Below are 17,456 nucleotides of genomic sequence, written 5' to 3'. Positions count from 1 at the left end.
CAACCTGTTCAGACACAGGGTCATTGTCAGACTTGAAGCTCCCAGTAGGAGCACTGCGACCGCTGCACAATCTGTGCTATTAGGAGAGTTGTACAAACAAACAATTTAAAACATCAAAGATAGGACCTTTGCCACATATTATGGGATAGTGTTAGGAATTAGAATGACAATACATTTATCAGAAATCCTGCTTAACAGCGAATGAAAGTCTAAGGCTCCTCCTATTTTTGTCCTGGACAGTGAAAGTTTGTCCAAACAAGTTAATTAATAACTTTTTCTTTAAAAATGACAAGTTGCCTTTGGGCAGATGTACAATCAGAATCTAGGCAATCACCAATAGCAACAGCTATGCTGAAGTAAGTTACAGCATGCTGTAGCCAAACAGGCTTTTCTGGCTGCTTCTTGCCTACACATGCTGAAGGAAGCAAATCTCTGAGCTATCTTTCAGACAGATCTTCTATAGTATATATCATGACACTTGTAAATGAGTAGATTTCCTCAAGACCTCACCCATAATTGCTAATCGTTTCTTAAATGTACTTGCTTTGGAAGCTCAACAGAGAAGCTGCATTATCATCAGTTCCTGGGATGAATACTGTCCTATGATCAAAGGCTGAGGAAACGGTGCCTACGTTCGCTAGCATTCAAAAGAATGAGCGGTGATTTTATTGAAACATCCAAGATAATGGAAATGTTTGGTAGGATAGGCACTGAGAAGTTGTTCCCCATGGTTGAGGAATCTAGAACACTTGTATCCAGGTTGAGGAAAAGGGGTCATTTATTTTGCAGAGAGATAAGAAATTGCTTCAAAAAATTGTTGATAATGCTCCACTGTTGAATATATTCAAAACTGAGGTAGATAGACGTCGGATCTCTTGGAATCAAAGGATATTGGGAATAGATAGGAAAGTGCATTTAAGTCATATCAGCCATGTTTATGTTGTATGGAGCAGACTCTAGAGACCACAAGATCAGTTTCTGGTCTTATTTCTCATGTCCTTTAAAGCAAAGACATTGCAAGGTGATATTTGAAAGCAGTTCTTCACAAAGAACAGGAAGAGTGGAAATCTGGAATCTAGTTTGGTTGGCAGTGTTGTAATGCCAGAATTTCCCTCACCTCTTGTGACTGATGAAAAGTGACTGGGTTTTGTTCATCAGCACTAACGTGTAATCAAATTTTAACAAAAGGCTGGAAGGGTTGGAATTCTCAAGGCAGACTTTTGTTCGGTCACCAAGCTCCGACATGAAAAGTTTCATCACAAAAATGCCTTAGATTTGGATTAGCGCATCATGATTCATCACTTCAATTGGCTGCAAAGTTCACTCATTGCACAACAGACCAAATCAACAATGAATTTGGAGCAATGGCGAGGTTCCTTAGTTGAAAGATAATTGGATTCACAGAGAGCAAATGAGATGCCAATCAAAATCCTGATTGGATTTAAATAAATGTCCCTTAAGTTAGTTCCGCTGCTTCTTAGTACAAGATGGTATGTATCAGAAGTTAGTGAGTGCTTAGTGTTAAAAATATTCAATAGGACAGAAACAGAGAAACTATTTTGAGTGGGTAAAAAGGAAGAATAAGGGAAAATAACCCTTTTTTACATGCAGAGTAGTGCAAAGCTAGGGCCCATTACCATGACCTTGTCCCCAGTAGCCATGGTATATTGGGCGGTAAATGTAGCTTTTATAAAGGTAAGGGTATCAAGGATATGCAACAGGTTGGAATGGACTGCTCCTATTCCCATGTACATTTGCTCAGTGTTGTGCTCCACAAAATGTAGTGCTTTAAATTGGTTATTACTAGTTACGTTGTGCTTTAAATGCAATCTTCTTGCACCATATTGATTAGCAAGCACAGCAGATGGAATGAAGATTAATTGCAAACATTTGAGTAAAACCGTTTTGCTTTAATGTGCATTGTACATAATTGATGAAGACTCACAAGCATGGACATGATGTCTTCTAAAGATGAAAAAATATAAGTGGCAAAAATGACAATAAGTAACAATGGCCAGGCCAATCTGAGCTATCCAGTCCCTTACACAGGGTCTATCATTGTGAAATAGTTGCTATTGATACCGTGTGTAATCCATCTGCCATTTGTGTCAATGTAACAACAGTAACTAATTTAGTTGTGAATCACAGTGGAATGTTGAGCATATAAAAGGTACTAACGTAATGAGAGTCTTTCGCTCTTCAAAATGTCCACTGAGTCAGCTCAGTGGTGGATGAGGATCTCTGCAATCAAGACTGGCTGATCACATTTACACTTGAAAATACACCACTCAAAGAAAAAAAGTGAACCCAAAACAAAATGCAGAGTTGAAGAATAAACGAAGGGAATAGGAATGGAGTCAACAGCTTCAGTGTGGATCAAGCAGCTGCACAGCTTATATGTGTTCAAATGCCTATGACTCAGAACTGGAGGCAAGAACCCCTACATTGGCTCACATGCTACATCAACAAACAACCGAGACAGCCAGTGTCTGGGTCAGCACCAAGAATTGCAACAACATGGAAATGAGGTGAAAGAAGTCAATGAGAAACTAAGGAAAGTGGTTAGAATTTCCACTATATTTTCTGAAGTAAGAAATGTACTGTAATTTGAAAAGACAAGGAGTAAAACAAGCCCATTTAACTAACAACAGAAGTTTCAAATTCCACATTGGTCATTACAGTACATGCATTACTGATCAGAATAGGTCTAGCTGGATCATTGAAATGTATTACAAGACTATAACACTCATCAACAGAGTGGGTTTAGCCAGATCACCAGACGACGGCATGCATTCTGATTAGAATGGGTTAGGTTAATTCATCAGTATATTGTAAAGAAAAGCAGAAGCCAAAAGAAAGAATGCATCAACCCAGAAAACAAGGAGCATAGCTGTAAAAAGCACTCACTGATCCTCAATTATTGCCTTTCCTTTTTCAAAGGAGGCAATGGGATAAAAAAAGGAAGGAATAATAAGGATTATAAAATCCGGAGGCAAGGAAAACATTTTAGTTTTTTTTGAGTATCAAAATCGTATTCTCGGTAAAACAGTCTTGAAAACAAGGTTTGAGTCAGTTGTAGTTAACATTGCTGACTATATGTTGCGTTAATTTGTTTGGAACCACTATTCGTCTGACAGACCAGAGTTCCATTCCACATCTTGTGAGCTATACCTGTATTTACTAATCATTTACACCTTAAGTTAGAGAAAAGAACTGGTCTTCTGAACCTATTTCTGCAGCTGTAGGAAGTTGGATTAACTTTAAAATCACTGGAGAAAACTTGGAATGCTTTTAGTACGGAATTTTCACTGTTTGAGACAGAGAAAATGAGTGTCCAAGACAATTTAACCTTTATCACTTCCTTTACCACAATTCTGTTTTCAGAAATGATTTCTCTTCTGCTGTGGAAAAAAGATCCAAGTTATCAGTATAAATTATTTCCCGTTCATAATGAGAAATAATTTTATGTAAACCTGCACAGCAATAAAGTTATTGTTAATAACATGACCAAAACAGGATTTGCCCTCAAGGATGAAGTTTGGTTAACAAGTAAGTTACAAATAAAATTGAAATACAAACAAAAATAACATGAACAGAACTTAACACTGCATTTAAGAAAACACAGTTCACAGAAGTTGTTTCACACCATCAAATAAATTCCAGCAAAATTACACAAACACCTCAACTGCACAAACCACCCTTTGGAAAACCGTACTTCATTTTTCACAGCCAAGTTTTTTTCTGGAATCATTGCACTTTAGGCTAGTCATAAACTGCTCAGGGTTTGGAAGGTTGCTTCAAAAAATGTAAAATTCCTTTGTTCCTCATTGATGTGATCACACTGTATGACCACTGCAGACTGATCCTCCATGTGTAGACTAGCCTGTTTGACAGAATCCCTTTGTAAGATCATCAAGAGCATGTCATGACACCACAGGAGTCATATCCCAGAGCTGTGAGGAAGTATAATCAGAATTCTGGTTAACACATTTGCAAGATTTGTAATGTTGCTTGCATACCAAGACCAACCAGATAACATTAATGCCCTGGAGCATTACATCTCTAGATGACCGCAGCTACAATAACTGTAACCTCATGATATGATTTTTAAAAAAGGAATTCAACACTGGTGTAAGTAATCTAAAAACTTGGGACGAATAGAAGATGATCATGTTATCAAACACAAATACTACTATTGGATTTAGCTGTGATATTTATCAGGAAATCGCTCACTTTAGCCACATTCCATGGTTTAAAACTGGCGTTAGACAGCAGGTGGCTGTAAGCCTCCTGGAGTGCTAATGGAAGTCTGTTTATGCTGTAGGGTTAGAACAGAACAGATAAAACATTATGCCATCAACTTTAGCAGAATGTAGTATGAGCAATTTTGGAGGTTTATTTGGAAAGCTTTTGGTTCAGTTTGAAGGAGATCTAACCAAAGTCAGATGCAAGTATAGTTTCACTGAGAAAAATATTTTCATAGCAGGCAACAGTTGGTTGTTTAACTGTTGGTAGCATTCCATTGGGAAAATAAATTGCACATATCTCAGAGATAGTGGAGATCTCAGAGATACTGGAGATGAGAAGGAACGGTCATCAGGTACCCTTACCTTGATAACCCGGTCATTTCCGGATGTCAAAAGCCAGCCTCTGGTTACATCATAATGCATATGAACCACATGGTGCTTACTGTCATGGAAAGTCGCTGTCGGTGCTCGACTGCACACATGAAAAAATAAATAAAAACCATTCACAAATCCAGACAGAGCAAAAACGGATGTTTAAAAATCAGACATTGACAAGCAGATTGGCATTTGTAATTTTAAGTATAAAAATAAAGACTCAAATTTGCCATCTTGCCCTTCAGTAGCGGAAATGTTCAGTTATTCCTCCTCAAACTGAGGGAAACTTCTGTCAACAGTCTGTCCACAGATGCACAGCTAAACCAAAAAGCTGTTGCTGACCTTGTGTTTCTCCATTCATAATCACAGGCTGTTGAGGTTCCCTCAAGAATTTAATTCAAAATAACAGAATTTAATTCAAAATAACAGAATTTTAACCCTTTTCTTACTTTCATCATGAAAATCCTCAAAAAGGTTACACCCTTTCTTCAGGCACAATAGCAACATTATAACTATTGCGAGAATTTTATTTTATTTTGAATGATCATCCAAAGTGGACAAAAACTTCATAAAATATTTCTGAAAGTTTACATTTCACTTTCATCTTATTCGTGCATGCATTCCAATCATTTCTTTCATCATCAGCAAAACTGAAGAATTAGAAAGTATTTAACTTCTTATTTTGCGGTTGTTGAGAATACCTTAACGATTAGTTTCTTGACGACATCATTGGCACTGGTGATTTTATTGACATGGCACTAAGTTTCAAAATGGTGTCAGGAAAGAGGAAGTTTGACTCACAAAAATCGCTTTGCAGGCAGTTTTCTTAAAGACTAGCAGCAACGTCATTGCTTTGCCACTGACTGCAAGATTCAGCCCAGTTTCGTGTCCCCATTTTGAGTCAAGGTGCTTTTTCTTTCTTTGAGAGACACCCATGTTACATCCACTGCCCCACCTTTCTGATAAGATAAATTCCCCCACCTCATATCATATTCACAGTCACCTGTCTTATACATTCTACAGGTGCAATCACAAACACAGAATCCGTACAGTGTGGAAGCAGGCCAATCGGCTCATCGAGTCATGACCAACCCTTCGAAGAGCATCCTGTCCAGATCCAGATCCAGCTTTCCACCCCTCTATCCCCATAACCCTCCACTTCCCCTAGCTAATCCACCTAGCCCGCACATCTTTGGACTGTAGAAGGAAACCAGAGTACCCAGAGGAAACCCACGCAGACATGGGTAGAATGTGCAAACTCCACACAGACAGTTTGGGGAAAATGGAATTTGGGTCTCTGGCACTGAGAATCCCAATGCTAACCACTGAGCCTCTATGCTGCCCAGGCAAGGCCCTCTCCACTGTCCAGAATTTCTAAATATTTTTCCAACATCACCTTCCTTCAGAATATCCTCTTCAAACAACTCTCCCAAGTCACTAGCAACTCAACTTTTAAGCTGCAAATGCCTTACCCGTTGGTCCTCCAGTGAGCTGAATTCTTAACTGCCGATCTGATTTACAAATCCCTCACCTCCACCTTTGATGTCCTTACTTGCCGTAAAAACTTATACTTTCTCCAATTTGGGCAATGTCCATTGGTTGAAACCCATCTTCATTCCCTCAAGTCACAAGGAAATCCAGTTTCATCAACTGCAAGATTGTACCCACAAGAATTCAGCACTCTACTGAAGTATCTGTCTTGATTTGTGTGTGATTCAAACCAAATCCACAGATTTTCTGGCTGAACTGTGATTACTCAGCAAATTTGACTCAATACACAAAAATGGACCCCTCTCAATTTAAACTGATCTCTAATTTGAAATAAAGGTACATCACATAGTTTGAAATCATAACAAGCATAAGTACAGATGGTGACTTAACTAGAACTCCCATGTTAAAAGTACCTTTCCCGTTTTGATGGGTTCCAGATAGATATTCTCAAACATGTGGAACATAATCAAAATGAAGCTGCCTATCAATTATATCACGACTGTAAAGTTTAACAAGAGCCTTGCCAAACTGTAATTTTTCACTATACTTACTCTTCATCTGTTATTGATTCAAAGCAGCTGTCACAGACCCTTACTTCAAACTCAAATCCCATCAATGGAATGGAGGATCGCTTTGAGCTGCACTTCCCACACAGAGCTTTCCCACATTTTCTGCAATGGTGCTAAAGCAAAAACAGATAAAGACACAGCATATTGTAACTAGACCTACCACAGATTCATCCGGACAAAAAATCTGAACTGAAATTTGGCCAAAATGATTCTAGTCCTAGCTGAAGATTACCAGGCGGGCAGGTTTCAATGATGAGGATAAAGTACACAGCCTAAGTGTGTATGCCCCTGAACACAGAAGATCTAGGGATGATTTAATTGACGTGCTTAAGATAATTAACAAAGCTGGTAAGGTCAATGAACTAATTTATTTACTGAAAAAACATGGACAAAAGGCATAGTCTCAAAATATTATTAATTTGTTCAGGGATGAATTCAAGAAGCAAATGTTCACACAAAAAACAGTGCAAGTCTGAAATTCTCTCCTCCAAAAACCTTGTCATGCTGGGAGTTAACTGAAAATTAAACAATGGGATTGACAAAATTTTGTTAAAACAAGGATATTTAAAAGTACTTGAGGTAGTTTGAGATTATAGAGCGTAAAGGCAAATGATTCACTCTTGTTCCTCTGTCTGGAAGTATTAGAACAATCTTTTGTTGAAAGTAAAATTGATTATGTTGACCATGTAATCTTTTAGTCTCCCTTGAACTCAAGGGAGGTGCCAAAAGACTAGATAATTGTAAACAACAAACTGGATAATTGTTCAAGAAATGTTGTCAGGATAACCCCAGCAATTGCAGACCAGTCAGTTTAACTGCAGTGGTGGGGAAGCTTCTAGGATGAATTATTAACACATGGAAAAAGGTGGATTGATTTTCCACAGTCAGGATAGATTCCTGAATGAAAAGTTGTGTTTAACTAAGACACTTGAGTTTATATTTGACGAGCTAAGGGAAAGGCTTGATGATCGTAACACAGTTGATACGTATCTTCCTGATGAAGGGCTCTTGCCCGAAACGTTGAATTTCCTGTTCCTTGGATGCTGCCTGACCTGCTGCGCTTTTCCAGCAACACATTTTCAGCTATGTAATCTTATAGTCTCCCTTGGACTCAGGGAAGGTGCACATGGATTTCCAGAAGGCATTTTATACAGTGTCACACAACAGACTTGAGGAAAATTAAACCTCAGGGTATGAAAAGGACAGTAGCAATGTTTGAATGAGATATAAGAAAGAGAGAGTCAATGGATACGTATTGGCCAGGAGAAAGATTCTTCGTGGAGAGCCCCGTGGTCTGTATCGGAGCCTATACTTTTCCCAATATTGATTAATGATCTGGATCTTGGTGTGCAGGGGGCAATTGCAAAGCTTGCAGATGACACGAAACTTTGAAGAATTGTAAATAATGACGACAGCATTGATGAAAAGGACATTGAGGTGTCGGTGGAATGTGTGGTAGATGAGGTTCAATGCAGAGAAGTGTGAGGTATTGCACTTTGGTGGGAAGAACATACAAAGACAATGTAGATGGGGCCATAATTCTAAAGGGAGTATCAGAGTAGAGACGACTGTGTGAATTTGTGCACGATCACTAGAAGTGGCAGGACAGCTGAAGAGAGCTGTTCATAAAGTGCCTTCTGCTTTATTAACAGGGACATAAAGTACAAAAACAAGGAGATGATGTACAACTTGTATAAGACATTTGTTAGACCTCAACTGGACTACCGTGTACATTTGTGGGTGCCACATTATAGAAAAGAAGAATATGTGCCCGAGAGGTTTCAGAAGCGATTTACTCGCTTGGTTTCAGGAATGAGAAACTTCAGTCAGGAGAACAGACTGGGACAGTTCTCCTTGGAGACAGTGCAGTTGATAGGAGATTTGACAGACTTTTTAAAATCTGGATAGAGTACATAGAAAGATGCTGTGCCCACTCATAAAAGGAACCAGAAAGAGAGCGCTTAGATTTAAAAAGATGTGCAAAAGAAGCAAGGATGATGTGAGGCAAAAAAAAATCACAGTGAGTAGTTACTTATGGTATGGAATGCACTACCTGGAAATGTAGAGGAGGCAGGCTGAATTATTCAAGACAGCAGAGTGATTATTTCAATAGAAATAGTGTGCAAAAGGAGATTGGTGTTAGGTAATGAAACTCATTTGAAGAGCTGGTGCAGACACATTGGGCTGACTGGCCTCATTCTGTGCCATAAGAATTCTGTGATCATTGACAGGAGTTCCAAACAGGAGCCAGATTGGATTAGAAGTGCTAGCTTTGTTTCTCTCTCAACAGATGCTGCAGACCTGCTGAGTTTCTTCAGCACTTGCAGTTTTACTCTAGTAAAATTGACTGACAACGCTCCAATGAACACAACATAAAATTCAACTAGGCAACTGGCAAAATTATGGACAGGTAGAATACGTGACAATTAACATTTTTGACCCTCAATTACGGAAAGCACAGTCATAGCAGCTTTGCTGGCATATTTCATCTGCTGAACACGTTTTGATACAAAAGATTATAATGAGAACATAGAACAGTACAGCACAGAACAGGCCCTTCAGCCCACGATGTTGTGCCGACCACTGATTCTCATGTGTGCACCCTCAAATTTCTGTGACCGTACGCATGTCCAGGAATCTCTTAAATGTCCCCAATGACCCTGCCTCCACAACTGCTGCTGGCAACGCATTCCATGCTCTCAAAACTCTGTGTAAAGAACCTGCCTCTGACATCCCCTCCATACTTCGCTCCAACCAGCTTAAAACTATGACCCCTCGTGTTGGTCATTTCTGCCCTGGGAAATAGTCTCTGGCTATTGACTCTATCTACACCTCTCATTATCTTACATACCTCAATTAGGACCCCTCTTCTCCCCCTTTTCTCCAATGAAAAAAGTCCGAGCTCAGTCAACCTCTCCTCAGAAGATAAGCCCTCCAAGTCCAGGCAGCATCCTGGTAAACCTCCTCTGAACCCTCTCCAAAGCATCCACATCTTTCTTATTATAAGGTGACCAGAACTGGACACAGTATTCCAAGTGCGCTCTAACCAAAGTTTTATGGAGCTGCAACAAGATCTCACGACTCTTAAACTCAATCCCCTGTTAATGAAAGCCAAAACACCATATGCTTTCTTCACAACCCTGTCCACTTGGGTGGCCATTTTAAGGGATCTATGTATCTGCACCCCAAGATCCCTCTGTTCCTCCACACTGCCAAGAATCCTATCCTTAATCCTGTACTCAGCTTTCAAATTCGACCTTCCAAAATGTATCACTTGGCATTTATCCAGGTAGAACTCCATCTGCCACCTCTCAGCCCATCTCTGCATCCTGTCAACGTCCCGCTGCAGCCTACAACAGCCCTCTATACTGTCAACGATACCTCCAACCTTTGTGTCATCTGCAAACTTGCCGACCCATCCTTCAATCCCCTCATCCAAGTCAATAATAAAAATTACAAACAATAGAGGCCCAAGGACAGAGCCCTACGGAACACCACTCACCACAGACTTCCAGGCAGAATATTTTCCTTCTACTACCACTCACTGTCTTCTGTTGGCCAGCCAATTCTGTATCCAAACAGCTACGTTCCCTGAATCCCATTCCTCCTGACCTTCTGAATGAGCCTACCATGGGGAACGTGATCAAATGCCTTGCTGAAGTCCACATACACTACATCCACAGCTCGCTCCTCATCAACTTTTCTAGTCACATCAAAGAACTCAATAAGGTTTGTGAGGCATGACCTGCCCCTCACAAAACAGTGCTGACTGCATTTAATCAAGCCATGCTCTTCCAGATGGTCATAAATCCTATCCCTCAGAATCCTTTCTAACACCTTGCAGACGACAGACGTGAGACTTACTGGTCTGTAATTGCCGGAGATTTCCCTATTTCCTTTCTTGAAGAGAGGAATTACATTTGCATCTCTCCAGTCCTCAGGTACAACTCCAGTGGAGAGGGAGGATGAAAAGATCTTCGCAAGTGGCGAAGCGATTACATTTCTCGTTTCCCAAAGCAGCTGAAGACAAATCTGGTCTGGGCCTGGCGACTTGTCAATCTTAATGTTTGACAAAATTTTCAGCACATCAGCTTCCTCTATCTCTATCCATTTCACCATACACATCTGCTCTTCAAAGGTTTCATTCACTACACAGTGTCTTTACAAAAGAAACAAAGAAGCAAAAAACTCATTTAGGGCTTCCCCTACATCCTCAGACTCTACACACAAATTCCCTATGCTATCCCTGTCGGCCCTACTCTTTCTTTGACTATTCTCTTATTCCTCACATAAGTGTAAAATGTCTTTGTGTTCTCCCTAATCTGTTCTGCCAAGCCTTTCTCGTGCCCCCTCCTGGCTCTCCTCAGACCATTTTTAAGCTCCTTCCTCGCCTGCCTGTAATCCTGCAGAACTGAATTAGAAAAGGTCATTAAGCTCATCACAAGTGTTGCTCATTTTATTTATTTAGGAATCAAACTAACCAAAAGAATCTGTTCCTTGTATGAAACAGAAGAGCTAACTTCTGAGAGAAAGTAGATTGTTTGCTTTAGTCAACAGAATATTGACAATTGTTCAGAATGTTACACTCAAAAGGTTAGGCCTTACCACTCTGGATCAGAGATGACCGTCAGTTTGTATGTGTTATTATGATTAGAAAATAATATTTTTCATGTCATAGACAGAATGGTCAGATTTCATCTTGAATATGAAAAACTGCAGCACCAAACTGCACTTGTGCATTACAACAATAGACTGTTCATAACAAATCTGTTTGAGTCAGATAAAATGATGGTCAAAACATCTCTTTCAATTTTCAGTCACGACAAAGATAACTGAAATGGAGCACATCTGATGCTTTAATGAGCTGGTCTACAATCCATCACAACATACTATTAATGAGCTGGTCTACAATCCATCACAACATACCATGGGATCTTTCCAGAAGCAGGAAGATACAAAGTTACTTGATTCAAGATACTTACAATTCATTCTGAGCTAACTAATTCTTACGGTTTTTCATGTGAAGTAATTTAACTCAAACCAAAACGCAAATTTGACAATAAAAAGATGTATTATATGACCAAACCAAAAAACCTGCTTTTTGTCTTTGCTCATTAGGGTCTTACGAAGGATCGATACTAAAAAATAAGATTGATGGCTCGCTTTAGGTTTGCAAATACCACTCGGAACATTACCTCGATTATGAATATTCAATCTCATACTGATAATCTGAAAACGTATTCACATTTTACCAATATATTGTTACTAAAAATAACATCTCAGCTTTTTTATTTATACAACTTGTGAGGCTTTTTTCAATTGAAAGCACCATTTTAAATAATTCCAAATGCAAATAAAATCGTTAGTTGTTTTTCATTGTACTGTGTATTATTGGTTCTGCTCCCAATGAGAAGAATTCTCATTTCCTGCAGATTACTGGGGCAGCACATTTGTATTTGGCTCTGTATTACATAGACTTTAATGCACTAAAGGCCAGCTTACAACTTTTGTTCTTACATAGTAGTGTTGCATACCTGTCTCAAGCCAATTTTCTTACTGTCCCACATTTGTTTGAAGTTCCAGAAGAAAGGCTGGTCACATTTCTGGCAGGAATCACTATCTAACCAATCAGGAGTCTAATATTAAAATGGAGAGAAAAAGGAGTTAGTTCACGAAAAGGTAACTCAAAAGCTTTAAGTTCAGGGTAGAAACACAATTCAATAAGCACACCACTTTCCTGGATGATCATTGAAATTCAAAATTAAAAAGGGAGGATTTGTTTTGCATCCTGTTCTTCCACTGATCGTGACGATAGTTCAATGCAACCACCTGAAGGCAGCACAGAAAACGGATTCTACTATGCATACTCCAGTAATATTGGAATTCAAGCACTGTTATAGTCAAGAGACTTTAATTTTGCACTTTATCTCGATGCACTGAATCCTGTTTTTAATAGGGTCTCTTGACAAACTACATTCAGACAGACATGTGATATTCTAGAATGCATCTTGAAAGATGCCACAATTGATATATGACATTCATCCAGCTGACAACTTTTTCAAAACAACAACCTAGCATGGAATACAATATATAGTCTTAAAATTTAAGTCAGTGGCTCCAAACAAATCTAAACCAGTTGTTTGCACTGTGCATTAAAATATAGCCCGGAATCAAAAACACTTGCATTTATAAAGCACTTTTTCATAAACACAGGATATCCCAAAGTGGTTCGTAGTGATAGAGGAATTTTTAGTGCAGTCAGTCTTGTAATGTTGGGAATGCAGGAGTCAATATTGCCCTGGAGGAGATAATGGTGACCTGCCTTCTTGAGCTGCTGTGGTCCTTAGGATGTAAGGATACCCACAGGGCTGTTAGGGAGGGAGTTCCAGGATTTTGATGCAGCAACAGTGATAAACTGCTAAGTCAGTGTCGTGAGACTCTTCAGGAATACCACCAGCTGCCAGTTCCCTTCAAACACCCTTACAGTTCCAAGTGATAGAGGTCACAAATTTGGAGGGCACTGTCAGAGGATTAGATGGAAGAAGATAACAATTACATTTTCACAGATCCTACATGAAATATTACTTCACGAACTACATAATAAGACATAACTTATTTCGAATATGCTCTCTTGCATTTGTAAAGTCAAGGTCAAACTCTACATACAAACCAGCAGCTTATCAAAGTACAGTGAAGCAAGCTCCTGACAACATTGGAAACATGGGAAGGTGGCATGCCCTTTCCCAAACTCTCACTTAAAGAATGACATGTGCACATGCATTAGATTAGATTCCCTACAGTGTGGAAACAGGCCCTTCGGCCCAACAAGTCCACACTGACCCTCCGAAGGGCAACCCATCCAGACCCATTCTCCTACATTTACCCCTTCACCTAACACTATGGGCAATTTAGTATGGCCAATTCACCTAACCTGCACGTCTTTGGACTAATGGGAGGAAACCGGAGCACCCGGAGGAAACCCATGCAGACAGTTGCCCGAGGCAGGAATTGAACCCAGGTCCCTGGTGCTGAGAGGCAGCAGTGCTAACCACTGTGCCACCGTGCCGCCCACTCTGCTTTACCTTGGAGGCTTAATACAGTACGTGGAAAGAATTCCAGTAAAAGAAAAAAAATACAGCAGTCATGCATTAACAATGAACATGCAGCCAGTAATTCTGAGGATGAACTACATTCAGAGATTGAAGACATTACAAATTTGCCTGCAGTTAATTAAATTAAAAACATAGCTCTAAAACAAAACTAAGAAATAACGACGGAAATGTCTGATTTAAGAATGATGCTAGCTTTAAGCTTCAAAAAACGTGCCACTTTCAGCTGTCAGTTCAAGACACTGCTGTGCTAAGAAAGGATACATGTTGCACTATGTAGCTACTTCAGTCAACATTGCAGTATAATTTACAAATTTCTTCCAATATAGCCTTAAGGCAAACGGAATTACCATCAACTTCTTATGATAGCCCTTCACTAACTTTTCTCCCTTTCTCCAAGAATACAAGCTCCATTTACCTGTGGTCTCATAAGCCCAAATTACAGTCAGTGTCTCAAGAAAAGGCTTTCATCATGCACAGGCCTTGACAATGTGGAAACCGCTTCAATTTTCTTTTTCTCTATCCACCTGCTTAATGTTTTCATCTGCATACAATTTTCTGCTCACTTCACAATTTACAATGTCTTTTTGTAAGTGAAAAAAGTGATATTGCCATCTATTTCCAAACATGATAATTAGCACGTGGAGTGAAAAACTGGGGGCATTGCTTATCACTGTCAGTTAATTGGAGAGTTTTGCCTCAATTATTTCCTGATAACACAAAAACACCAAAACATTTGGAGGACTCAGTCAACAACAATTAAGCTTTTCTGCTCTCAACTGTTCACTGGATGTTTTCCACAATTAAGCTGCAGTGCAAGTTAATGCTCCTTTCAATTTTTTTTGTGTGGTCTCTTCATTTCCACACATAAAACTTAGTTTGCTTTGTATGGTATCTTAAAAGGGGAGAACTTGTGAGTCGACACTGCAATTCTTTTGTACTTACATAGCTTTGAGGGAACAATGCTGTAAGCTGAATTCAACGCTTAGTTTAGACATAGGTGTTTGCTTCATAACAGGTCTTACTAGATATTTGGAAGGGGGGGGCGGGAGTGGCTAGTGTTGTTAAAGGATAAAATGCTTTCAAAAATCATCAACAAGCTAAGGAAAACAGAGATGTGCACAATATTAAGATTGCATAGTTTCCCAACATAACCAGCTGTGTTCTCTGTTTATGCAGACCTAATGCACCAGAGAAATCTTTTCCCCAGTAAGACTTAACCGTTGGGAAATTTAGCCCAGTTTAATTTTATGTTTAGAAACCAAATATTTTGAAGATTTCAGAACAGATGCACACCACCCCATGTGTGACAAACTTCTGTTTCATGTTACAGATGATAATCCACCTCCACATCCTTGCCCCGCACCTGCAAATATCCACAATCAACTTGTGGGTTTCAGTGTGAACATGGAATACCATTGCTCAATGCAAAACATCAAAAGCCAAGATCCTGAAAACACTTGCATTAAATTGAGGGACAAATTCAAAATTAAGGATTCTATTTTGGGTGCACAAAGTTTTGATTAAACAATTAAAATGCAAGGATTTGTGAAAAAACACAGTTGCTAATTTCCATGAAAAACTATTTGAGGCGGTATTTAAAAATCTATTTTATTGACAGTTAAACCAAGAAAAAAAACTTAATATCACGCATTTTTTTAGCATGCACGATCACAACATGTTAGTCCATTTGCTATTTATATTTAACAAAGGACTCATTAAGATGGGAAGCTGTTGGTTTAATGAAACCATATATTCCAGTTAAAGCATATGCTTGCTGGAAGTTTCATATGTAAATCTTTAAATGGTATTTCTTTCCTCAACACTCCTAGATACACTTGCTTCTGACTATTCTTGCTTCTTTCCTATCAGTCAATTGCCAACAGCTTAATAACTACTGGGTACTCTCTGCAACCTTATTTGCTTGATGGCAAAGGAACAGCATCTACTTGCAGCAATGGAGAAAACTATGGTATGACCATTTAAAGTCAATTCAACTTTACCACAGTCCTCATTTGGAACATGACTAAAGGGGACAAAGGCTGCTAAATAAATCACCTAATTGAACTGCGGCTCTACATAAACACCTGAGCCCATTAGTTAACAGCAGAATGGGTGGAGTGCAACATGTAATGCCAAATCTTGTTGCTCAATCAGTAGTTTTGTTAATTAGTGCGCAGAGTAAGTTAACCTGAAGTCGCTGGAATTGTGAATTAGTTAGATGAACAAGTCTCGCAATCTAAAGCTACATTTCTTTTAAAATCCATGTTCAGACTAGTCCAAAAAATAAGTCACCACACTTAAAAATGTCTTGGCGTGATTGGACAGGCTAAGAGGAAGCCACAAAAGCAGACTGGGTGTCTCTCATTCCCATGTTATGCGCTTGTTTATTTGTTGGACCAAGTGCCTGGACTCCTCCATGGGTTCCACAGATTACAAATTCAGCAACAGAAATTACAGGAACAGGCCACTTATTCAACTATTCTTTAACAGATACACTACAACGATGACTCATCATTCCAGAAATCCAGCATACTTTCTTCTTGTTAATGATAAATACCCTGACCCAAACTTTAAAGGAAAAGTCTGTCGTTTAAAAAGTGTAAATGTGTTGAAAACTGTATTGTACAAATATCACAGCAATGTTATTTAGTTGAATAACATCTTTGATAGTTTTTCTCAGGATCAGCCAGATGTATAACAAGCAGATTCAGCTACCAAGAAATCTACATGGAGCCATAATTTCGATTTTGACATTTAACCAAGGCAGGAAGATGCATAAACAGATTAACAAGAGTCAAAGCTTTAGGGCAGAAAAGTGTTCAAGATCTTAAGTGAGCTAAACCCAGACTGTAATCCAGAAATTAAGAGCACTGTAGAAGTTTGAGAATTTGCATTCAGTTTCAAAAGGAACCTCAAAATAAAAGAGTTTATTTCAGTGAAAATGGACCTTAAACTGTAAAATGAACATTGCTACCTTAGTTTCTTAAAGGGAATATACTTGACTAATCAAGCAAACTATTCAGTTGAAGTTAGTTCACAATTGAAGAGCTGTTACGCCACTCAATGTAGTTTTCGGTCACCAAATAATTGACAGTAGTTAAGAGATGGGATTGGTGGAGAAATTACTGAGGGATGCATGAAATTTAGTGATAATGGTAGGCAAAAAAAAACTAATCATATTGGACAGTGACTATTAAGAGCTGAAAATGTGTTGCTGGAAAAGCGCAGCAGGTCAGGCAGCATCCAAGGAACAGGAGATTCGACGTTTCGGGCATAAGCCCTTCTTCAGGAATGCCCGAAACGTCGAATCGCCTGTTCCTCGAATGCTGCCTGACCTGCTGCGCTTTTCCAGCAACACATTTTCAGCTCTGATCTCCAGCATCTGCAGACCTCACTTTCTCCAGTGGCTATTAAGAGCAAAGAACAGAAATTCCTTACAAATGCGCAGGAGAACCTCTCTCATTAGCATCTTTCTTGCTCAAAGTGGGAGCAAGCAATGCTGGATCTGGTTCTGGGGAACGTTATGGATCAAATGGGAAGCATCTTAGGAATAGTTATCATAATCTGGATATTAGTTACAGAAAGGGGCTAGTTTCAGCAAATTGACAAGAAATCTAGCCCCAGGTTAATTCAAGGCGAATACTGGTAAGCCAAATGTAAAA

At 39.2% G+C, this 17,456-nt stretch overlaps 1 protein-coding gene across 1 annotated transcript in view; it reads right to left on the bottom strand.

Moving 5' to 3' along the window:
• Positions 1 to 1,889: 1,889 nt before the first annotated feature.
• Positions 1,890 to 17,456, bottom strand: part of wdfy2 (WD repeat and FYVE domain containing 2) — a 42,378-nt gene continuing 26,811 nt past the window's right edge. The window contains exons 9-12 of the mRNA XM_060833401.1: positions 12,217 to 12,318; positions 6,665 to 6,795; positions 4,611 to 4,719; positions 1,890 to 3,953 (exon numbers count right to left, since the gene is read on the bottom strand). Of these exons, the coding sequence (XP_060689384.1) occupies positions 3,924 to 3,953; positions 4,611 to 4,719; positions 6,665 to 6,795; positions 12,217 to 12,318 (372 nt within the window). The 3' untranslated portion in view covers positions 1,890 to 3,923. The remainder of the gene's footprint in view (positions 3,954 to 4,610; positions 4,720 to 6,664; positions 6,796 to 12,216; positions 12,319 to 17,456) is intronic.

Source organism: Hemiscyllium ocellatum, chromosome 12 (assembly GCF_020745735.1).
Source record: "Hemiscyllium ocellatum isolate sHemOce1 chromosome 12, sHemOce1.pat.X.cur, whole genome shotgun sequence".
NCBI classification, from domain to species: domain Eukaryota; kingdom Metazoa; phylum Chordata; class Chondrichthyes; order Orectolobiformes; family Hemiscylliidae; genus Hemiscyllium; species Hemiscyllium ocellatum.
This window is presented reverse-complemented; position numbering and strand designations above follow the sequence as displayed.